The sequence below is a fragment of the Oncorhynchus masou genome, chromosome 15 (genome assembly GCF_036934945.1).
Source record: "Oncorhynchus masou masou isolate Uvic2021 chromosome 15, UVic_Omas_1.1, whole genome shotgun sequence".
NCBI lineage: Eukaryota > Metazoa > Chordata > Actinopteri > Salmoniformes > Salmonidae > Oncorhynchus > Oncorhynchus masou.
The window spans coordinates 41,391,442-41,417,010 of record NC_088226.1 but is presented as its reverse complement, the minus strand read 5'-3'; the positions used below and the strand labels follow the sequence as shown (position 1 = coordinate 41,417,010).

At 42.2% G+C, this 25,569-nt stretch overlaps 1 protein-coding gene across 8 annotated transcripts in view; it reads left to right on the top strand.

Annotated features, from left to right (window-relative positions):
* LOC135556252 (pre-B-cell leukemia transcription factor 1) overlaps nt 1–22,321 on the top strand; it is an 85,069-nt gene extending 62,748 nt beyond the window's left edge. Inside the window, exons 3-10 of one of the 8 annotated variants that reach the window (XM_064989292.1) lie at nt 6,029–6,276; nt 7,980–8,042; nt 9,838–10,028; nt 11,254–11,389; nt 13,014–13,173; nt 14,066–14,178; nt 14,637–14,726; nt 18,859–22,321. In XM_064989292.1, coding sequence (XP_064845364.1) covers nt 6,029–6,276; nt 7,980–8,042; nt 9,838–10,028; nt 11,254–11,389; nt 13,014–13,173; nt 14,066–14,178; nt 14,637–14,726; nt 18,859–18,951 — 1,094 coding nt within the window. In that variant the 3' untranslated portion in view covers nt 18,952–22,321. The other 7 variants (XM_064989289.1, XM_064989287.1, XM_064989294.1 and 4 more) reach the window with 7 other exon arrangements.
* Nucleotides 22,322–25,569: the final 3,248 nt, after the last annotated feature.

The following is a 25,569-nucleotide window of genomic DNA, read 5'->3' as shown; positions in this document are numbered from 1 at the left end:
AAGTGGCCCTCAATGACTCGTGTAATTATGACCCACAGCAAAGACCGTTATACTGAGACACATTGTTCCCCCTTTCTTTCTTTTCTTTATTTATTGTATTTGTTTAAGATAATCCGTTCCGTGGTTTTAATTATGTGCATTAGGTTCAGGGCGGAATAAATCAATCATAATTTGCCTCCATCAGGGCAGAATCGCCTCCAGACCAGGCAGAGGCAGCCAGACACACTACAGGTCCCAGATCCCTGGTTCACCTGACTGTTCCTATGGGGTTCCTGTCTGCGGAAACCAAATACCCAAATAACTCCAATATTTTACATATCAATTATATTATACTATATACATACCTAAATAATATACTCCAATATCCTTGGAGGCAAACACACACTGCAGCAGTTTCTTTGGTTCTGTCTCTCATACGACCTGACAATGCTCCTTTGGGGTCTCGTCTGTCTCATACGACCTGATAATTCTCCTCTGGGGGTCCTGTCTGTCTCATAAGACCTGATAATTCTCCTCTAGGGGTCCCATCTGTGTAAACCAAATACCCAAATAACTCCAGGGTGAAACCAGGATACAGGGAGGATGAAGGGATTGAACAGTGACAGTTTCTTATAGCTATTGTATTGCTCAGAAAATAATTCTGTCTTTGCATCACATGTATGAAAACGCAGGGAAATGCTGGGAATGTTCAGATTATGCTAACTAACTGATAGTATTATTCATGTCCCGAGCCTATAGCCTTCCACAAATAACGACTTTCTACTAACTACAGTATCACAGAAATCTTTCATTTTTTTCTGGCGCATTTTGTTGCTGAACTTTGTTCTTAGTTCACGATTTAAATGTGGATCAAATATTTTCCTTCTCTGTTTTTCTCTACGAGGAAGATCTTATAAACTCTGACCTGCGTAGAACGGTCGCTCTCTTATAAGACTGATGGGGGAGGTACTTCAGGTCAAGTAAAATAAACACTTTGTGAATGTTAAAGACATACTCCAGCTATTTTCTTCCTTTTATTTTTTCCTTTTCCAAGACTTGGCAGACGAGAATCCAATCATTGCCTGAATGCAGGAGGGGTTTTTGGGAGCATCCCAAATGGCGCCCTAGTCCGTATCTAGTACACAACTTTTGCACTACAAAAGTATCGCATTGTAAAGGGAATAGACTGCCATTTGGGACATACCCTTTATGTTCCGTTTTCATTTGACAGTCTAGACATTTTATGACTTTGGGAAGAAATCTGAGAGAATCAGTTTTCAGCTGCAAACAGCTGTGAAGAGGAGAAGAGCATCCTCCCTAGCTTTTGTATGCTCTTTGAGTCCCTAAATTCTGTTAACTGTGCGACTTAGTTGGAAGTCTTTATCCCTGCCCTTTAACCAATGGACAGGAAAGATCATGTGAAGTTGCAGTAAACAGTAAATAGACTTGGTTTAGTCATCCAGGTTTACTCAAAGTCCAAAATGTAGTTTAACTTGCATACAGTATCAGTAAATATTTAATTCCCACTATTCTAGAAATGTATTCCTGTGGTATTATCCTATGAGGAATTAAAGGTGATAACAATATTGTTCAACAAATATTTACACAGGGTTATACTACTTTCAAATCAAAGTTTATTGGTCGGGCACACAGATTTGCAGATGTTATCGCAGATGCAGCGAAGTGCTTGTGTTTCTAGCTCCAACATTACAGTGTAAGACCTAGCAATAAAATAACAATACACACATAATATAGTATGAGTCACGACTAGAGTACATTTACATTTACATTTAAGTATATAGTAAGTCCCATTAAGGGTCCCAATATGCCTGGCAAAAAACAAACACTGCATTTCACATTTAAGAATCTCATACCAACAGTTAAGCACGGTGGTGGTTGTGTGATAGTTTGGGGATGCTTTGCCGCCTCTTGACCTGGATGACTTGCCTAAATAGAAGGAACCATGAATTCTGCTCTGTATCAGATAATTCTACAGGAGAATGTCAGGCCATCTGTCTGTGAGCTGAAGCTGGAGCGCAGCTGGGTCATGCAGCAAGACGATGATCAAAAACACAATCAAGCCGACATGAAAAGTTTTGGAATGGCCTCGTCAAAGTCCAGACCTAATCCAAATGTAGATGTTTTTGCGAACTTGAAACGAGCAGTTCATGCTTGAAAACCCACAAATGGCGCTGAGTTAAAGCAGCTCTGCATGGAATAGTGGGCCAAAATTCCTCCACGGCGACGTGAGTGAAGCATTTCGTTGGAGTCTTTGCAACTAAAGTTGACACAATCAGTTATTGAGTGAAAGGGGGGCAATGCATTTTTCACACACAGGGGCATTGGGTGTTGCAGGACAGTTACGTTACTTGCTCACTCAGGTTCCCTTGATCTAATATTAGGTTTTGGTTGAAGATCTGATAGCATTTAGTATCAAAAAGGTGCAAAAGTAAAGAAAATTAGAGAGGGGACAAATAATTTTTCACAGCACTGTGATATGTTTTACAGTTCAGAAATGAAAGCACTTTATGTATCTAGAAAAATATTCTATTCATATTTACAATAAAAGTGACTCCAAAACATCACAATACATTATTTACCATTATTTCTATTGGACACGACATAATCCGAAACACATCCAAAATAAACTGCAAATGCATCCAACAAGTTTGTAGAGTCGTAGTGGCTGTAAAAGACAAGTGCAGCGTCCAAAATGGTACCATATTCCCTATATAGTGCACTGTTTTTGACCAGGGCAAGGAGTACACGGTATAGGGAATAGGGTGTCATTCCAGACACACACACCCAGGGGGATTCCCCTCTCTCCACCTTATCCCCACCTTTTCAGTGTGATGAAGGACATTCTCTAATGACACAGGGGAGAGCAGCGGGGTTAGCCTCCCTCTGGCTGTACAGCCGGCCCCTTTCTCATCCCGCTAAACCCCCACCCAGCCCAGACACCCCCACCCTAACCACCCCACCCCAGCCATCCCATCCTATGGCTGGGGCAGCGATTTAATCTGGGTTTAATGCTACAAACTAATCCCATTGTTTCTGGATTAATGAAGTATTCCCTGCCTGTTCCATTTTGTTCAGAGACAATGAGACATGTGAGGAGGGTTAATGTTTTAAATAGCAATTCTCAGACATTGGCCTTAAAGTCAGTAAGTCATTCAGGGCCTTCGGAAAGTATTCAGACTCCTTGACTTTTTCCACCTGTTGTTACGTTACAGCCTTATTTTAAAATTGATTTTAAAAAGAAAGATATATAATTCTCAGCCATCTAATACACAATACTTCATAAGGAAAAAGCGAAAACAGGTTTTTAGAAATGTTTGCAAATGTATAATTTAAGATACCTTATTTACGTAAGTATTCAGACCCTTTGCTATGAGACTCAAAATTAAGCTCAGGTGCATCCTATTTCCATTGATCATCCTTGAGATGTTTCTACAACTTGATTGGAGGCCAACTGTGGTAAATTACATTTATTTGACATGATTTGGAAAGGCAACATCTGTCTATATAAGGTCCTGCAGTTGACAGTGAATGTCAGAGCAAAAACCAAGCCATGAGGTTGAAGGAATTGTCTGTAGATCTCAGAGATAGGATTGTGTCAAGGCAAAGATCTGGGGAAAAACATTTCTGCAGCATTGAAGGTTCCCAACAACACAGTGGCCTCCATCATTCTTAAATGGAAGAAGTTTGGAACCACCAAAACTCTTCCTAGAGCTGGCCACCCTGCCAAACTGAGCAATCGAGGAAAAGGGCCTTGGTCAGGGAGGTGACCAAGAACCTGATGGTTACTGACAGAGCTATAGAGTTCCTCTGTGGAGATGGGAGAATCTTCTAGAAGGACTACCATCTCTGCAGCACTCCACTATTCAGGCCTCTATGGTAGAGTGGCCAGATGGAAGCCACTCCTCAGTAAAAGGTACATGACAGCCCGCTTGGAGTTTGTCTGTTCATGGGCAGAACGACAGATTTGTACCTTGTCAGCTCTGGGATTCGAACTTGCAACCTTTCGGTTACTAGTCCAACACTCTAACCACTAGGCTACCCTGCCGCCCCTAGGATCAAGGGAAAGATGAATGGAACCAAGTACAGAGATCCTTGATGAAAACCTGCTCGAGAGCGCTCAGACTGGGGGCGAAGGTTCACCTTCCCACAGGACAACGACCCTAAGCACACAGCCAAGACAACGCAGGAGTGGCTTTGAGACAAGTCTATGAATGTCCTTGAGTGGCCCAGCCAGACCCCGGACTTGAACCCGATCAAACATCTCTGGAGAGACCTGAAAATAGCTGTGCAGTGACGCTCCCCATCCAACCTGACAGAGCTTGAGAGAAACTGCAGAGAAGAATGGAAGAAACTCCCCAAATACAGGTGTGCCAAGCTTGTAGCATCATACCCAAGAAGACTCTATGCTGTAATCGCTGCCAAAGGTGCTTCAACAAAGTACTGAGTAAAGGGTTATTTTAGAATAAGGCTGTAATGTAACAAAATGTGGAAAAAGTCAAGGGGTCTGAATACTTTCCCGAAGGCACCGTATATAGATGCTGCATATTTTACACTTGAAATTGAACCTTTAATTAACTAGGCAAGACAGTTAAGAACAAATTCTTATTTACAATGACGGCCTACCCCGGCCAAACCCGAGCGACGCAGGGCCAATTGTGCTTCGCCCTATGGGCTTCCCAATCACGGCAGGATGTGATACAGCCTGGATAAGTGGCTGTAGCCTTTAAAGTAATGACATGGTGTATGCTACATTTGATGCGCTTGCCTTCCCTGTTATCAGTTTGAATTCATAGACAGTGGGGGAAGGTGTTTGTAGTTGGAATGGATAGATCTGTGAGTGTGTGTTATTTCAGAAAGTGGAAGGCCGCCCTTGTCTACCCTAAAGAACAGCAAGGGAGACCTCTAGAGGCAGGAAAGGGAACAGCATGAATACCTTCGCTCTGCCACTCCACACGCACTGCCAAGTCCAGTGCTTGGCCTCACAATGTGCACTATCGCTCAATGACAGACTTCAGTTGTCGCCCAGATCCTTACGCTTTAAGAACCAGCAATGTTAGGGCATTGTAAGAATAGTAAACAAGCACCACGGTAAGAGCATCAATCAGTGTGTTTTCTGTGTGAATGCATGGAGGTCACATTTACACACTGAACTGGTAATCAGTGAAGTACAAAACCACCATTATCCACAGTTCAATGAGTCCCAATACTGAAATAAGGCACCTAAGACACCAGTGATGTCATCGAGGTGATGTCCCCACATGGCACCCTAATCCCTGTATCGTGCACTACTTTTGACCAAAACCCTGTGGGCCCTAGACAAAAGGAGTGTACCATAAAGTGAATAGGGTGCCATAACTGAGTCCTCAGAGACGCTGCCTCATTCATTATCAGAGCGTAAACCCCATTTATAGTATTTGTTTATTTATTCCTCCAATATCACAAATTGCTTTATGACATATGTATTGAATACTAAGCAGTCATGGCCAATGCTCTGCTAGTTATTATCGAAGTTGCATTTTAAGTTAATGAAATTATATAAATTGAGTTTTGTTATAGTGTAGTCTTGCCAGAGTCTAGCGCCGTAGCCTTTATTCTGGCACGGAGATGAACCATAAAGAGGAAGGTGATTTATCAACTGGATGAACCCTGTCCTGACAGGGATGTCCTACTGCCAGCTACACTACACTATGTACTTCTACTGCCATTTACACTACACACTGTACTCGAGTAGTCTCAGTCTGAGCCTGCTGGCTTTTACAGTCCACATGGATGCACCACCAAGCGTTACCGCGGTGAAAAGAAAACAATTCTGCCACGCCGTTGCTCTCCAGACCAAAGGAGGAGGATGTGTCAGGCATGGTGTGTGTGTTCTGTGTGTCAGGCGTGGAGTCAGGCAGGGCGTGGAGTGCTGCCTACAGCCGACAGCTTGTTATGCTGTCACAGCGCTGTGTGTGAGTGACCTATGGTGTCACGACGCTGTGATTGGTGACCTGTGTGACTGACCTCTGACCCTTCCTGTCGTTTGCAGTGCTGAGTATCCGTGGCGCTCAGGAGGAGGAGCCTCCAGATGCCCAGCTCATGCGATTGGACAACATGTTGCTGGCGGAGGGCGTGTCTGGACCTGAGAAAGGGGGCGGTTCTGCAGCGGCTGCGGCTGCGGCTGCAGCCTCAGGAGGCGGGGCAGGAGCGGATAACTCAGCGGAACACTCGGACTACAGAGCCAAGCTCTCTCAGATCAGACAGATCTACCACACAGAGCTGGAGAAATACGAGCAGGTAAGGATGGACAGGATACCCTCACCCCTCAGAGAACTACTGTCTTAGCTGTCTTTTACCGTAATCACATACTCTAACCCTGTAACCCAAACGCACCAGCTCCTCCCATCACCATTCCCATCACAGTGATTATTTGTTAACCAATGACTACCTGAAGAATGATGAGTGATAGAGTTACAGACGCACAAATATCATACCACCAAGACATGTTAAACCTCTCAGCATTTGGAGGAGAATTACAATAACAGGGGAGGTCAGCATTTGGAGGAGAATTACAATAACAGGGGAGGTCAGCATTTTCAGGGAGGTATGATGTTTGTGCCCCTGTAACTTTCTCACTCATCATTATTATTATACGCAATTTATTCAGAATTGATCTGTAATCATGATAGCATCCAACATTCATGTAGAAGTGTTTAGAAACATGTTATATTCTTATTTACAATAAAAGGGACTCCAAAATCACACAATACATTATTTACCATTTCATTTCTATTGGGCTCAAAATAATCTGAAACAACAAAAGCATCCAACAAATGTGTAGAGTCACAAGCTTGATGTCATCATTGTGCGCTAGGAATATGGGACCAAATACGTACCGTTTGACTACTTTAATACACATATAAGTGAATTTGTCCCAATACTTTTGGTCCTCTAAAATGGGGTGGGGGGGGGGGGGGGGGGCTTATGTATGGTTCACCCGATATGGATGAAAATACCCCCAAATTAAAGCTGACAGTCTGGTTTTGAAATTATACAATGGGCTAAGAGGTTAGAGTGCAAAGTGCTGGAATACAGAGCCAAAAACAAAAATGAAGTGTCACTGTCCCAATAGTTTTGGAGATCACTGCATATGCTATTTAGCAGATGTTTTTATCCAAAGAGACTGTATGCATACATTTTACATATGGGTGGTCCCGGGAATCAAACCCACAATCCTGGCATGCAAGCATCATGCTCTACCAACTGAGCCATACATCCTTTTATATTTACATCCCAATTTAAGGAGACTTTCTACATTTATGGCATCCATCTAAAGATGTGACAGATTTTCTCTCATCTCCATTGCATCCCTATGTAATGTGCAGTTTCCTTCTCTTCTCCTCCATGTCATTATCTACCATGCCAATAAATCAGAGTGGATTTTACTGCATAACGTTGTCTACTTCCTAACCAATATACACACAGTCAAATGTTAAGGCCCTGACTGGCTGGAATGAATGCATGCCCTGTTTGATGAAATGCAAATGAATTTTCCGTATAGTCCCAGACACTGCTTACATTTATATAAAGTCAGTGTTGTGATGTTAATCTAGTCTAGAGACAGGGTTTAGTGTTGTGATGTTAGTCTAGTCTGTAAACAGGATTCAGTGTTGTGATGTTAGTCTAGTCTGTAGACAGGGTTGCCATCCTGAAACACACACACACAATGGAGTAGGGTAAAGTTGCCTCTAGACGCTGATCTTGGATCGGTTTTTGCATTGTCCCCGCTAAAGGTTACATTTAGGATTGGAGAAGGGGAAGCTGATCCTAGATCTGTACCTAGGGGAAACTTCACCCCGGAGCCACATACAATAGGCAGGACTGTAGCAGTCGGAAGTAGTGTGGAAAACAGTCCTGCGACTATGCCACCATTACATGCTGACAATGTGCTATATAATTATATATAATATGTAATATATCTGTAATATACTGTATTTAAGATGGTATCCCAGTGCGGATGGAGGGGGGACAGTTACACAGGGAGTCATGGCAACGGAAACAAGGTACTCCTCCACTGCAGACCACTGCCCAACCATACACTATATAGAGAGATAATGTATTTTATAGTCATAATATCATTAGTTAATAACATTATTTTACTTTGGTTAGGTGGTTTACCAAATAGACACCCTTCGGGAGGTGTTGAATCAAATACATTTTTCCCCATCTGACTAGTATTTATAAAGCTGGGTTAGTAACTAAATCTATTCGCGAATCCAATGTGAACCTTGGCTCCAGTATTTTTATTTACAACCCAGAGCTTTCTAAACCCAGCATTTTATACCACGCTTCCCTCCCTTACAATCTCAGTGATATTAGGGAACAGACCTTCACTGTCAGGATCAGCATGAGGAACTGGATGGCAACCCAGTCTTTTAAAGCCGTAGTGTTGCTTACGGAGAAAGAAATTCTATAACTCACTTATCATTTATCACCACAATGTATTCGTGGTTTAACAGGTATTTGTCTTTATTATTTTTCTATATATTTATTTATTTCTATACGTTTATTTGTAATCGATGCTATGTCTGCTTGCTTTAGATGCTTCCAGTAGCATCATAATCAGTACATTGCACTATACCATGTTTGCATGTATTTTGTTTCAGACAAGGCCCACATACACATGATCCAGGATATACATTTCTGTGTGTGTGTGTGTGTGTGTGTGTGTGTGTTGTTATGATGACATTATGTCTATAGTCTATCTGGGGCTGTGCCAGATGGCTTCACTGGCATCCCCATGCATCACTGTATGACACCAGCCGCATGACTACTCTGCACCTTACCTCTCATATCATCACCACCTATTCACTGTCATTTACATTCGTTGTACAGACATTTTTGTATTGTTGTACTTTGTCTTGTTACTGTCTCTCTTCATTCACATCCTTCTGCTTTGATAACTATTGCTTTCATGTCAATAAGGGCCCTTTGAGATGAGTGTGAATATGACAGACATATTGTAGAGTGATGAGAGAGAGAGAGAGAGAGAGAGAGAGAGAGAGAGAGAGAGAGAGAAAGTGAGGGGGAGAATTAGAAGGAGAAAGAGAACAAGACACGACAGAGAAAGAGGGAGAACAAGAAAGAGTTCTAGAGAAAGAGAAAAAGACAGGGAGAGAGACAGAGGGAGAGAGACAGAGGGAGAGAGACAGAGGCTGTAATACCACGTCAGGTTCACGCCTAGTGCCACACAGGAGGGTGAGTGTATCATCATGGCATGTTAATCTCTCAACCCGCTCAGCTGCGACTCGACTGCGGTAAGAAGAGAAGGTTTGCTGCTCGTCAGCAGGGACTAGCAGCTGTCATTTCTCCATGTCTCCTTTCTGAAAAACGACACTTACAGTTGCCATTGCCACTTCTGTTTAATATGAAAAATATCACCACTTATATTCCCCCTTGACTTCACAACATGGAAGCATTCCCATGAACTACATGCATTAAACACCTCTTAATTTGCATCAAATTTTTCCTTTCTGTCTTTGTGCATGACCTTGACTGATGTAGAATACCATATAGTATATTTTTTGCACTGTATACAAACACTGCATTAATCCAATGCTAGAGGACACCACCCAGCCCGCCAATAGCCATATAGTATATCACCATCATCATGGCGAGGCTGCTGTGAAAACTCTCACCAACAACATTTCTTTTGACAGTCTAGATAGAAGAAACTGATGTCACTCGGGACAAGAGTGTATGCTAAATGACTCAAATGTAAATGTAACAAACCAGATTGCTCTATCTATCTGATCACCTCTCTCTCTCGGTCTGTTTCCCTCCCCCCGTCCCCTGCAGGCTTGTAACGAGTTCACCACCCATGTGATGAACCTGCTGAGGGAGCAGAGTCGCACGCGGCCCATCTCTCCCAAGGAGATCGAGCGCATGGTGGGGATCATCCACCGCAAGTTCAGCTCCATCCAGATGCAGCTCAAACAGAGCACCTGCGAGGCCGTCATGATCCTGCGCTCCCGCTTCCTCGACGCCAGGTGTGTGTCTGTGTGTGTGCCTACAGCTGTGCAAATGACCGTGTGCAAAGTCACTCTGCCACTGCAATGTTTTTGTTGACTTGCACAGCTAGCTACAGTATTTCCATACCTGTAACTGCATTATTCACATCAGGTGCTTTTACAGTCACGTTGACAGCGTGTTATTCTACAGCTTACCACCACTCTATACAACATCATCACAACTGATCTTCCGAAATCTACCAAAGTTTTGACCCTACCTACGGCACGTCTATTGGTGCCATTTGAACCAGCACATACAGCCTTGCTTCTTGGCCGCTGACAATTATCTCCTCTCTCCAGGCTCCATAACGCTAAATATTTCCCTTTTTTAATATAATCCCTTGTTCCTTTTGATGCATGTTTTGGATTTGCATACATTTCTCAGAGGATAAATCTCACTCTGAGTCGGAGTCGGAAGCATAACATTTAAATTAGGCTCGGGCTCTTCTTACAAAGCTCCCCCCCCCTATTCTTCTGCAAATGATTGTGGCTGTGGTGCAGGGAGGGAGACAGGGGAAGAAGGGAAGGGCTTTCAGTTAGAGAGTGAGTGAGAGAGAGAGAGTGAGAGAGAGAGGGGCACTGCCTCCCTACCAGTCTCAGCTTTACTGATTAATCTGCAGCCTGCCCTAGCACCATGCTGTGCACATTTACATATTCTCAAGCAGGCTTTTGGAGTGCGGGACGAAGATTTCAGCACAAATCTCTTTCACCAGTCAATCGATGCGATGCATGGAGGCAAGCATTTTACAGGGTTCCCGACCTAGCTTATGTAAAGCCCTCGCATGAGATGTGGCACATGCAGACATAACCTGATGGAGGGTGGAGATGGAGAAGGAGGAAGAGATGGAGGGGTCAGTGAACTGAACGAGCATCAGCGCGTGCTTACGGCACGTTTTCTAGCCTTTAATAAGGAAGGCCAGTGTTCTGTTGTTTGCCAGGATTTTCAGGCGCTGTTCATTTCTATTAGTGAACCTCTGCAAAGAAAACATATTTCGTACCAGCTTAGGCAGCTGTACTGAAATGGGGTGGCAGTTGTATGGAAGGTTTTGGATCGAATTGGGTGGTAGTTGTGTTGTTACTCTATGAGTTGCCCCAGTTTTGCCTGTATTACCACAAGTGGCTTTGACACATTTCCTCTCATTTCCTATTTTACATAGTGTTTATTCCGGTCCTAACTAACCAATTCCTATCATTCTCCTTGTAGACGGAAAAGACGGAACTTCAACAAACAGGCGACAGAGATCCTGAATGAGTACTTCTACTCGCACCTGTCTAACCCCTACCCTAGTGAAGAGGCCAAGGAGGAGCTGGCCAAGAAGTGCTCCATCACAGTTTCACAGGTACAGTACAGTGCCACCTGTCTAAACCCCTACCCTAGTGAAGAGACCAAGGAGGAGCTGGCCAAGAAGTGCTCCATCACAGTTTCACAGGTACAGTACAGTGCCACCTGTCTAAACCCCTACCCTAGTGAAGAGACCAAGGAGGAGCTGGCCAAGAAGTGCTCCATCACAGTTTCACAGGTACAGTACAGTGCCACCTGTCTAAACCCCTACCCTAGTGAAGAGACCAAGGAGGAGCTCACCAAGAAGTGCTCCATCACAGTTTCACAGGTACAGTACAGTGCCACCTGTCTAAACCCCTACCCTAGTGAAGAGACCAAGGAGGAGCTGGCCAAGAAGTGCTCCATCACAGTTTCACAGGTACAGTACAGTGCCACCTGTCTAAACCCCTACCCTAGTGAAGAGACCAAGGAGGAGCTCACCAAGAAGTGCTCCATCACAGTTTCACAGGTACAGTACAGTGCCACCTGTCTTCAGGAAGGCCACAGTACACGTAGAACAGGACTAGAGGCAGTAGTGGATAATGTGGAAGGCCATTATAATCATTTTCACAATTTCACAGTATTATTCCAACCTCATTGTGTGGAAATATACATACAAAAGTGGAAAATCTGTTTTTTGACTGCGCTGAGCCTTTAAGATGTGAGCGTTACATTATTTTCTTAATTCATAGGCTACATCACAGGGACTAAATTGATAGTGTAATATGATGATTGATAATGTAATTAAGAATGCACCAACAATACCAAGGTAAACAGCTGTCATGTTATGTGTTTCTCGTCCATCATCTCCTCAAACGGTTTCATTAAGTTTATGCAAAATTATTTTGAGGATGCATCTGGGCATTGTTTGATGATAACAACGTGCTTCAGGGTCTGAATGATTAGTTGAGCATCTGCCTGTGCCCCAAATGGCACCCTTTTCCTTATGTAGTCCACTATTTTTGACCAGAGCCCTTTTTGACCAGGTCCCATAGAGAATAGAGTTCCATTTGGGACTCGACCTCTGTGTTCCTGGGTCTATGATAAAATAATATGTTTACCTACCTTCTCTCTGCATTCGTTCAAACTCAGCAACCGGATTGATTTAGTTTTTTATTTTAATGTTATTTATCATTAGCGCTACCTGGCTTATCCTGGTAGCTTCATCGGGGAGTCCATTAGCTGTAATGGGTGTTAGATTGTGGATGTTGACTGATTGGTGCTAGCGTGAGCTCTGATGATAGCTGCAGTCATACTGACATAATGAGACTGTTACTGGCAATCATTCCCTTCTGCCACTAATGTGGATTCACAGTACTGGTCTACGTAGCGCGTGGTAGTACTCACTACTACCTCAAAGGGCTCTGTTCCAAACGGCACCCTATTCCCTATATACTGCACTACCTTTGACCAGGGCCCATTGGGCTCTGGTTAAAAGTAGTGCACTATAAAGGGTATAGGATGCCATTTGGGACTCAGGCAAAGTCTTTCTTCAGTGTCGGATAGGATATGCCAGACAGTGGAGGGCCATGCATGCAGAGCTCATTCTGATTTCACACATTTGCTCAGTAAAAAAGTGGGAAATGTATTTGTTTAACATTAACATTGTGTAAGCATTTACAAGTTGCACGTTGTTTGTAAAGGTTTCCAACTGGTTCGGAAATAAAAGAATCAGATACAAGAAAAACATTGGAAAGTTCCAGGAAGAAGCCAACATGTACGCTGCCAAAACTGCTGTGAACGCGACCAACGTATCCTCACACGGGAGCCAGGCTAACTCGCCCTCCACTCCAAATTCTGCAGGTGAGACTAAAGAATTACACCAATGGGTTATTTGGAAGGCCCTGAATGCACTCTATATCAGTCAAGGGCATTTTTCTATGCTCAAGTCAAAAGAACAAAAGGAAAAATAGCTTTGTCCAAGAGTAGGATACAAGGACCCCATGTCAAGTCTCCCAATACTTTCTTCGCTGTTGTCTTCTTTTCAATTAACACACCTTTTATTGTACTTTATCTCAAGATAGAACATTTACATTTTGTTGTACCAATTGAATTTACTGAATTCATTGATCTTGTTGACCATGAATTACAGTTTTACAGAAACACATAACATATCATTCGTGATACTTTGACTGTAGAGACATCCTACCATTCTACTTTCATGTTGACAAATAGTCACAACAACAACACATCTGACAACTGTACTCGGCTCACCGTTCCCTCAGCTTTATGCTGCCACTCTCTAACCTGTCTGCTCGCTCTGGCCCTAACACTAGCCCTAACACTAGCCCTAACACTAGCCCTAACACTAGCGCTACTTCTAACTTTTTCTCTCGCAGGGGTGGGCAACTCCAGTCCTCGAGGGCCAGATTGGTGTCACACTTTTCCTCCATCACTATCAAACACAGCTGATTTAATCAAATTGCATTCTAAACTGAAGCTCATGGTTGGGTGATTATTGGTGTCAGGTGTGTTAGCTGGGGCTAGGGGCAAAACTGGGACACCAAGCATGCCATTGAGAACTAGAATTGCCCACCCCTGCGTCCAGCGCTAACTGCATTTGTTTGCCTGCTGACACTTTGCATGGTGCTTCTCCGGGTCTAACCCTGGACGGGGCCAAGTGGCTGAATCCTGCTCTGCTTGCTCCTCTTTCTCGCTGCTCTGTGATTCCAGTGCTCCCTCTCTCCTCTTCCAGGTTCTGCTGGATCTTTTAACATGTCAAACTCCGGCGACTTGTTCATGAGCGTGCAGTCTCTCAATGGGGACTCGTACCAAGGGGCTCAGGTGGGAGCCAACGTGCAGTCACAGGTAGGGCCATATAACTAAGCAGTGCAGAAGATACTACTATAGGAACAGATACACCTCCCTAAGAAAAGGCCTTGTAATCTATCCTAAACGCACTACAGGCATCTCAGTACTCCCCCAGTGTCTACATAACTATAGGCTCCTAATAGCGCCACACCATAGGGTTTTCAAGGTATCGTCTTCCACCATACTAAAACATTACAGCGAGTGTAAGGATGAAAATAATTCAGCGCTCTCTGCAGCTCTCACTAATTTCATCCTTTCGACAGTCTTCTAAACACGTAATGACATGTTTTGGTTATCTTTCTTCGTATTGTCCATGGCTGGATGTATTTCCTGTGTGTTTTCTCTGCCTGTACTGTGTATCACGCTCCTTCTTGTCTTTGTCTTACAGTGTTATAGTCTTGTTTATCTTCTGTGCTCTGACCTTGCTTTGTCTGTGTTCCTCTGTTGTGTTTCAGGTGGATACCCTTCGCCATGTTATCAGTCAGACAGGCGGATACAGTGAGGGCCTCACAGCCAGCCAGATGTACAGTCCGCAGGGCATCAATGTAAGGAGAAAAAAAACACACGTTTTTTCCTGCTTTCTTTTCCCCCTACCAATTATTTCAAAGCCATAGGGCTCAGAATGCCACTTAGTAGGACTTGTCTCAGCTCCACCACAGTCACCTAGTTGATTGCTTCTGTATCGGTCACGCCACGGGCAGAACGCCAGAACGGCGTGGGGCCAGCCACACACACACGGAGCGGCCGCCTGAGCCTGTCACGTCCAATCAGCTCTCCCTTAGCACCTGCAGCCAATCGCGGCCGTGCAGGAATGGCACAAACAGGTGACACATCTTTTGACGCGTGGATCGGTCGCCCCCTAACGCCCTCACCGACCACCCGATCCTAATCATCACTGTGGATCCAGAGGCCCCGTTAAAACCCTATCAGAACAACCCCAGAGTAGAGTCACACTAAAAATAAAACTAGCCAAACTGCTAGCCCCTAGACAGAGCACTGAGGGGCATAACATGGGGGCGTATTTCCACTATGTTATATTTTTTTCTTCTTTTTTAGAGGATGGGGGGGGTTTGGATTTGGGGGGAGTGTGTGTGTGTTTTGGGTGAGGGCAGAGGAGAGGAGGGGAGGGGGAGGTTAGCTGGCGGCTGCAAACAGCAGGGAAATTCACAGCGACAAGCCGTGTCGTAAAAGGGAAAATCAATAAGACAGACACAAGGAGAGCGGAGTGTGGACTTGGGACAGCAATCCAAGCGCATTGCTCAGATCATGCTCCCGCCACACTAATGGCCCTGACAGCGAGCCGCGGCAGTGTGGGTCGGTGAGAGCTACGACGAGAGAGAGGACGGTCACAGGCACACACAGCCACGCGGCTAGGCTTCTGGCTCCCTCTCCCGTCGTGCCTCAATGGCCATATGATAATGAGATGAAATGCCTCCTGAAAAAACAAAAGTGGGGTATGCAGAGTGTGTATTCAAATCCCCCCTCCTTTCCTGGCTCGCTCTCCACTCTACGCTCATCTCCCTCCCACAGAACAGGCTGTGATAACCCTGAGAGAGCAGTACTGACGTGTTCAAGCCCTGTTCTCAGACTACACCCTGACCTTATGGATAGTCGTTATCCTTGGACCCCGTACCACGTCCTAAAATGCCACAATATTCTCTCTTTTTTTCACACACTTTCATAGCTTTTAAAGAACCTTCTTACTGCGTAATGCGAGAAGGATATCGTGTTATCTGATTTTTGAGAGACAAATGTAACAGCAGACGGGACCTACGCTGTTATCCTTTCATTTTCTTTCGAACAAAATATCGCATACAAATATGGTTCTCCATTCTTAATGTAGGATTTGGGGAGACATAATAACTGTATTCATATCTTACGGAAATCATTTATACATTTTAGAATTCTGGAGTGGGGTTGATGAGCTTATTTCCTTGCCTCTCTGCAGCATTTTACTGCAATAGTATTTGTGTCAAAGGGAAAGTTCACAATTAGCTTACTTCATGTTCATCATCTCCAGCACCACCCCAACGTCAACATACATTATGTGAAAATGACGCGTTTCTATGTTTTGTAGTAAAAGAGAGAGGAGGATAAGTGTTTCCAGTGATATCATCAACCAATTGGTAGGCAATCAATGATGTTGCTCTTGCTGCGGGCGATTCCCTGATCCACCTCTACGCAGACGACACCATTCTATATACTTTCGGCCCGTCATTGGACACTGTGCTATCTAACCTCCAAACGAGCTTCAATGCCATACAACACTCCTTCCGTGGCCTCCAACTGCTCTTAAATGCTAGTAAAACCAAATGCATGCTTTTCAACCGATCGCTGCCTGCACCCGCATGCCCGACTAGCATCACCACACTGGATGGTTCCGACCTTGAATATGTGGACACCTATAAGTACCTAGGTGTCTGGCTATACTGCAAACTCTCCTTCCAGACCCATATCAAACATCTACAATCGAAAATCAAATCAAGAGTCGGCTTTCTATTCCGTAACAAAGCCTCCTTCACTCACGCTGCCAAGCTTACCCTAGTAAAACTGACTATCCTACCGATCCTCGACTTCGGCAATGTCATCTACAAAATTGCTTCCAACACTCTTCTCAGCAAACTGGATGCAGTTTATCACAGTGCCATCCGTTTTGTCACTAAAGCACCTTATACTACCCACCACTGCGACTTGTATGCTCTAGTCGGCTGGCCCTCGCTACATATTCGTCGCAAGACCCACTGGCTCCAGGTCGTCTACAAGGCCATGCTAGGTAAAGCTCCGCCTTATCTCAGTTCACTGGTCACGATGGCAACACCCATCCGTAGCACGCGCTCCAGCAGGTGTATCTCACTGATCATCCCTAAAGCCAACACCTCATTCGGCCGCCTTTCGTTCCAGTACTCTGCTGCCTGTGACTGGAACGAATTGCAAAAATCGCTGAAGTTGGAGACCTTTATCTCCCTCACCAACTTCAAACATCAGCTATCTGAGCAGCTAACCGATCGCTGCAGCTGTACATAATCTATTGGTAAATAGCCCACCCATTTTCACCTACCTCATCCCCACAGTTTTTATTTATTTACTTTTCTGCTCTTTTGCACACCAATATCTCTACCTGTACATGATCATTTATCAATCCAGTGTTAATCTGCAATATTGTAATTATTCGCCTACCTCCTCATGCCTTTTGCACACATTGTATATAGACTCCTGCCTTTTTTTTCTACTGTGTTATTGACTTGTTAATTGTTTACTCCATGTGTAACTCTGTGTTGTCTGTTCACACTGCTATGCTTTAACTTGGCCAGGTCGCAGTTGTAAATGAGAACTTGTTCTCAACTAGCCTACCTGGTTAAATTAAGGTGAAATAAAAATAAAAAAATAATAAATTAGTAGGCAATGCCTACTCATAATTGGCTAAAATCACACGATGCACACCAATGGTGTCATTGGAAACACTTATCTTCCGCTATCTTTTTTAATACAAAAAAATAGAAACGCAACATTTTCACATATGTTGATGTTGGGGTTGCTGGAGATGAATATGAAGTTGAAAATTACACATTTACCTCAGCATCGAACCTATTCACAAAGCAAAGCCCAGGAAAGCTGTCACCTTAGAAACAGTGTATCAACCTTTATGCTCGTCCAGCGAAAGAGAAAGAGAAAGAGAAAGAGAAAGAGAAAGAGAAAGAGAGAGAGAGAGGCAGTATGTCCTATCTGTGAAACGAGGAAAAGACTCCCCTCTCTCTGTGTTGATAATGACTGAGCAGTTACATAATGGGTTTTGTGGTAGACAAGAGCAGTAATTACAGTTTGGAAATAGACGGAGAGAGTGTCACCAAAGTCAGACATTTGAAGACATTTCTTTTTCCTCCATTTTTGATTACAGACTTTCTTCTGGCTAAAATAACAGGCTTTGAAATGAAAGGCTGTCAAGGACCATTTCCAGTTTTTCTGATCGCATGAAATTTGCTATTAATATCTCAATGCTCTTTAGCAGGCCTGTCTCCGGGATTGGAAATGGCTTACGCGTCCCTCATTGTGTTTTCATTCAGTCACAATTGGCGACCATTGATTCCTCTTATGACTGTTTTGGGACTTTTGTTTTAAGGTCCTTGTCAGACATTGTCACTGTTATTATTATGTGTGTTATGCATTTATCTCAACCCCAGTGATACAAGAATGCAGTATTGTTTTTGAAGTGAAGACAAAATTGTCTTCATTATAGAAATTTGAGCACATTGCATGTGATCTGAGAGGTACATATATGTGATTTACAGAATTTTCAGTTGCTTTAAACAAGTACAATTTTTGTGACAATTCTGTTCTGAAATATGAGGTCTAGGTTACTGTAATTTGAGTGAATCAGATCTTCGTCCAATACAGATTTGGCTTGAGGCTTTAGTGGAATGTTAGTTTTGTTGTTTTGGGGTTGTTCTAGCATTAGTAAATCTCATACCGTACCTACTACACGTGTCCCCAGGACTTCACAGATATGGAATTCAGTACTACAGATAAGATGATATTATAAACGAATTGAACTGTATAATGACTATATACTCTGAAAGAGAAGAGAAAAAAAGAAGAAGCAAAGACATAGGGTATAGTTAGTGTCCTATGCCTGGGCTCATAATTCCTCCCTCCATTCTGTCTCTCCTGTCTCTCTCTCAGGCAAACGGAGGCTGGCAGGATGCTACCACCCCCTCATCAGTGACATCCCCCACAGAAGGACCCGGAAGTGTTCACTCGGACACCTCCAACTGATCCCTCCACCCTTCTCCTCCACCACCGTCCAGACATCCCCAACCTCCACCCTCGATCATCTAGCCAGCTCCCCAGCCAGTCAGACCCCCCCCCCATCAGGACTGGAGGTGACACACTAGACTCGTCACAGGGCAGGAGACCTCTCTCTACGGGTGGGGACTACAGAATGAAACACCATCACCACCACCAGACAGTTCCACCTATCTACAACCCCCTCACTGTCTGTTTGTATAGTTTTCTTCGCCATATATCCATGTTGCCTCATTGTGTGATCATCTGACTTATAACACAGTAGGAAAACAGTTACAACAACACGTGTATACAGTATGGCCCGTATCTTGTAGATTTAAATGCTTTTCACACTACCTCTATTGAAAATAACAAGAAAACAACAACAACAAAGGGACATCTTCTAAATAAGCTTTGTTTTTTGTTGTTGTAATTACTGGTATTGACAGTAGCTCTCAATCTCCTCTTGTCCTGTCTCAAGGCTTGTTTTTAAGGACAGTTTTGCCTTTGTGACAAGTTTCACCCTATATAATTACTTAATTCATAACATAAAATAAATTATATTAAAATTGTCCAGTGCCAAAGTTCAACACAGGAGATGAATTTGTATAATATGAATTGTTCTTGTAAATAAAACATCCATCTGACATTTCATATGAAAAATGGTTCATTACTGTATTTAATTACATTTCATGTTAGTAGAGTATCAACAGGGTGCTTTGAAAATGAGATTCAACCTTTCCTCGTCATTCTAAGCATTCCGTTTCAGAGCTTCTACATTGGCCAATAAGACATTAAACATTTTTACTGCAAGAATGGTAGCCTACGTTTTCTGCTCATACTGAATGCAGCATAGCATGAGTGATGCACAATGCACAAGCAGACATTATGAGAGTAACAGTATGCTCCAGAATAAATGGAAGAGACTGTTTGGAAGGTCAGAAGGGAATGAATCGTGGTGATTCTAGCTACTGGAATTCTAATAAATTCACTGCTCTTGAAATATTGTTTGTAGTGCACTGCATCCAGAGACCATTGACCTACAGAGTTTAAAATCTACCCAGAACACTTAATCAATGAGTACATTAGCATCAATTATAAGAAGCCAATATGTCTTTAAGCACAGTGACTTACAGTGATTACCCTGGGTAACACTTATATTTGTCAAAGAGAAGAAAACAGTACAGAGAACACACATTAATGATAGTTGTACTCTATTCTATACAGTCTACATATACGGAACATATGGTGTGTATACATACTGTACACACACATACACTACCATTATCACCATCAATGTACATCAGTGTTATCGTAATAGCCAAATACTGCTGGTAACCAAAATCACTTGTTTAAGTGCAACAAAAAAAAGGCATTTTTAATGTAGATTTTAATTCTGATTTTGTGGTATAATGTTGTAGTAATTGAAGACACGACTACACATGATGAAATATCTCTCAAAATTACCGTCTTTGTTTGTGTTTTTGGTGCTAGTTAGCTCTTTTATTTCCTATTTCTCAGTAGTATATTTCTGTCCATTTATTATTGTCACCCGGTTTGAATTTCTCCATTCAACCTCATCACTCATATCATCCTGTTTTTACATTTTGGTTATCAAGGTTGGTCTCTATTCACTCTTATGTTTCATTATCCTCCTAGCATATGGCGCCAGTCTAAATTACGCAAATAAAAAATACAAAAATTGAAATTAGATTTATTAATTTTGTTGTATTTGATTTTAGCTACAGTATTTATTTACACACAAATACATATTGCCTTCTTGGGCATTTTAACATATCCACCATACTATTACGTAGATACCAAAAAATAACTACAAAAGCTTCAGCTCTATACATTGGGATCAGCTTGACCAACTCGACTTTGTTTGATTTGTAAAATTGTGTATTAACTGAAGTACTCCACGTGCATCTCATAGGAATGTTCAGCTACTCTTTCTGTACTCAGAACACCAAAATGCAGTCCGAACACAGTAGTGTTTGTTTATAGAAATTAAATGGAAAAGACTAACCCTGATGGCACACAGACATATGGGATATATGTTCTCACATTATGAATAAATACATTTGGCTACTGTTTTACTTTTCATTCGCTTGGTTATAGGAGTTACAGTACGTTCTATTTTCTTTTCTTGCTAGCATAATGTGAATTAGCCCAAGAATGCTCTATGTATGTAGATGTGCACCTTTATTCTTGTTTTTCGTTTTTTGGGGAATTGGACAGTATCCATTTTCAAAACAAAGCAGCTACAGTAAATGTTTGACAGAGACAGACAGACAGACAGACAGACAGACAGACAGACAGACAGACAGACAGACAGTAGGACACAGTTCCTTTCACATTACAGATATAATCCGCTCACTGTTTCACTTTGTACTTTCTAAAGCATTGACACAAAAGCGTGCTTCTAGAAATGGGTACTGTCTTGTTAATGAAAGGTGATGTGAAAGGTTTGTGTGAACACGATCTCGTGACAGTGTTTTTAGCCCAACTAAATCCATGGTAATAGATATACACATTATATAGCATTTCAAATCATAACCAACATCTGTATAGATTACAGTACCACACAGCTGGATCCACCATAGACTGCATATCACAGAACTTAGCTCTTCCGTCACAAACTACATTTTATATTTGATGTACTTGTTGGAGACGTGGACGTGTACTATGATGAGTGAAGCAAAATCTTGTTCTTTTTTTGATAACTACAAATGGCTTAATTTGCTCCCACATCTGATAGTCCAGTTGATGGACAACACATAGGTACACTATGAGTGGAGTATGTTTGAGTGGTCTTTCAATACAGATTTTAGCCATGTGACAAGCAGAACAGTAGCTTTTGTGATGCGTTGCCCATAAAATAAGTAAAAGTTACTCTACTTTTCACATTGCCTTTCCAGTATCATCATTATTATTGAAAGCTTCATGTAATGATGCTTTTAGTTTTGGGATATAAAAGGGAGAGAAAAAATAACTATAAAAAAGAAAGAAGAAACTGAACAATTTGTAAAACATCAAATGTTTTCTTTGTGGCATGTCTTTTGTTCTTTAATAAAATACCGTACTGCAGTGTTTTTGAATGTTACTTATTTTTTATAAAGATTTCAGAGTGAAATCATGGATCCTTTTCTTGACAGGTTTGACATTTTAAGATCTCTCTGCATATGTAAAAAAAATAAAAAAAAAAAATAAAAAAAGTTTAACATTGGAAATTGCAAAACTACTCCAATTTAAAACCTGTTTTCTGTGGAGAAATAAATAGCTAACAAGGTGTAGGTTTTATGGTCTCTTTCTTTGTACTGTTAATGCATATTCCAAATAAATTGTTTCTTTTGTTGCATACTTTTGTACTGTCCTCATTGGTTTTCCTTGTCACACACATACTATGGAGATTTCCATACATTCAATTAATTTATTCAGCCCCGTCCCTTCGCTTTATAACAAAACCAAGTAGTGGGGATGCAGCTGACTGAAAAACAAATCAAGGATTGTGAATTTAAGACATATAAGACTTCAGTAACAGGGTCAGGGTCATAAGTTACTGTAGGACACAAGTTTACACATCTCAGACTTGTCAGTCCTTCACCTCTGGATAGGATCGCACATCACACTTCAATAACATGCTTAAGCATTGGGGGCATTTTCTCACTGTTGACATAACGCCAGAGCTGGGGTGAGCTGGAGAGGGTGTGAAGGGGACATTTTCTCAGTTTTCTAAGTGAGTGAAAGCTGTGTGCTTACAGCAAGCAGACAGACGCCCCCGGTTCCCCCTCCTACCACCCACACATAGCAGAGGGGAGGAGGGGGGGATAAGGACCTAGGAAAGGTTTCCAAAACGATCAGAGAGCAGCCAATTCACAGAGCGTGACGGAGACTGTGGGAGTGACATATGCAAACATGATCAAATATAATTACATGGGGATGTCTCCTTGTTTCTATCAAAGGGTTTCTTGTCGGCTCTGTTAGGAGGATGAAAGAGAGGAACTGTTGGATGTGTACTGTATGCTTTAATATATTCACCATGGCTTTACAAACCAAAAAGGTATTGTGAGTTTAATTACTGTACGTTGCTCTCTTGAAAAGGCATAAATCCCATACTGAGTAGAAAATCAGTTGCACTTACTATTCAAGTGCTTTAATCATCAGCAAAACAACCTGGTTAATGAGTTTCACCTGTACCTTGCTGCCCATTCCAACACTTGTTGTGAATTCACTGTACTGTAAGCTATCCTACTGAATGCACAGAGCAATTGGGGATGCACAGCACTCTACACAGTGCATGTAGCAATATTATATATTCTGTGGTAATGGGTTATATTTTTCTTATAAATATGCAAAAGGCATAATCCCTTTAACATGCTTTGGTTTTTAGGTGGTATTTAGTATGTCAATATTGATCTACAAGGGGAAGACGTTTGTTCTACGTCTTGTACTTGGGCAAATTAAAGGGACATATATTTTAAAAAGCTCTGGCATTTCCCTAGTTCTATCAATACACACTCCTTTTTCCAGCTGCACTTCATGAATAAATTACTTCTCAAACATAAATTGTTTTTGCCATATTGGCTGTTGTAGATGCGTCTTTTTGAAAGGTCAGCAGCCAAGGGACCGGTGTCTGAGAAACAAATTAAGTTAGGAAGAAGACCGATGCCAACCAAAGTGGTGGTGTTTATTGCTGGCCACTATTTGTAGTCCCTCACAATCCATATTTTTCATTTGTGCTCGATTTCGTGTTTGTTTTCTGCTATAGTATCCAACAACACACATTTGTTGAGCATAAGCTGTCTCAGTGCTAATACATAGCTTATGTCATATCTATACTTTCAACCTAATGTATGTCGCACACAAATCCCTTGCCAATACCCACACTGTATCAATGGCAACACAATGCATAATGTACACCCCCCATATCAAGTTTAGTGTTATTCACAGTGTGTGTAAGGAAAACCAATGCCTGCCAGCACAATACACATACACTGTAGGAATACAATAACCATCATACACCGTATGAAGGGCTGCAATGCAAGCCTGAGGGAATGGCTATGGAAGCAGAGACATGGCAGGGTCTGAGGGGCTGTGGTCTGATTGGAGGTCCCTCATTCCCTCATTCGAGGAGATCGCTAAGGGAAGGACCTCTCTCTGGGTCCTACTGGGCAGGGAATGATGATGGGCAGTGGGAGATGGGGGATCGACACCTCATGGTGAGGGAGATACTGCAGTCTTGACTGAGGGAGGGTTGGGGTCAATGCCATTTCAATTCAGGAAGTAAAATGAGATTCAAATGTTTACCTCTTGAATAGACTGGACTGAAATGGATGGAACTCTGGTCTAAGTGTGTGTCTATTTGTATTGGTTTTCAGTTTGGCAGTCACTTGAGCAAAATGTTGTTGGAAGGAATGCATGCGTTTCTTCTTACCTTTGCATTGCCACCCACAGATCTGTAATGAATTCTTCTGATCTTCTGGTGCTGGAAGTTTCATAAAGGAGGCATGTTCGAAACGATTTTACAAATCAGTGTGTCATCATGGTCTTTCATGTCTTAAACCGTGTAATCATTTTTACATTTGGGAGATATGGTCCATTTTCTAGCGTGGGAGTTTGATGTTGTAGGCTATAATGTTGCTTTATAATGTTAGCCGAAAGCTTTCTTAATGAGCCAGATATGGACCTTATCATCTTCTTCCAAAAAATGTAGAGCCTATATTTCCCTCGAAAACTGTGCCCAAAGACATTATTTCAAGAGAATTCAATGCCAAAGACAACCCATCTTGGAATATAAATCCAAAACAAACTGAGAAATGCTAAACATGATCCTCTCTAGATGATCCGGGACATATATATACTGGTATTACAATCACCTTGCATTTAAAGCCAGAACCAAGACTCTATTGCTGGGCTACATACAGTGCCTTTCAAAAGTATTCACCCCCCTTTGCATTTTTCCTATTTTGTTGCATTACAACCTGTAGTTTAAATTGATTTGATTTGGATTTCATGCAATGGACATACACAAAATAGTCCAAATTGGTGAAGTGAAATAAAAAAAATAAAAAACAGAAAAAAGGTGTATGCATATGTATTCACCCCATTTGCTATGAATCTCCTAAATAAGACCTGGTGCAACCAATTACCTTCAGAAGTCACATAATTAGTTGAATAAAGTCCACGTGTGCAATCGAAGTGTCACATGATCTGTCACATGATCTCAGTATATACAGTGGGGCAAAAAAGTATTTAGCCAACCACCAATTGTGCAAGTTCTCCCACTTAAAAAGATGAGAGAGGCCTGTAATTTTCATCATAGGTACACTTCATCTATGACAGACAAAATGAGCAAAAAAAAACGGAAAATCACAAAGTAGGAATTTTTATGAATTTATTTGCAAATTATGGTGGAAAATAAGTATTTGGTCACCTACAAACAAGCAAGATTTCTGGCTCTCACAGTCCTGTAACTTCTTCTTTAAGAGGCTCCTCTGTCCTCCACTCATTACCTGTATTAATGGCACCTGTTTGAACTTGTTATCAGTATAAAAGACACCTGTCCACAACCTCAAACAGTCACACTCCAAACTCCACTATGGCCAA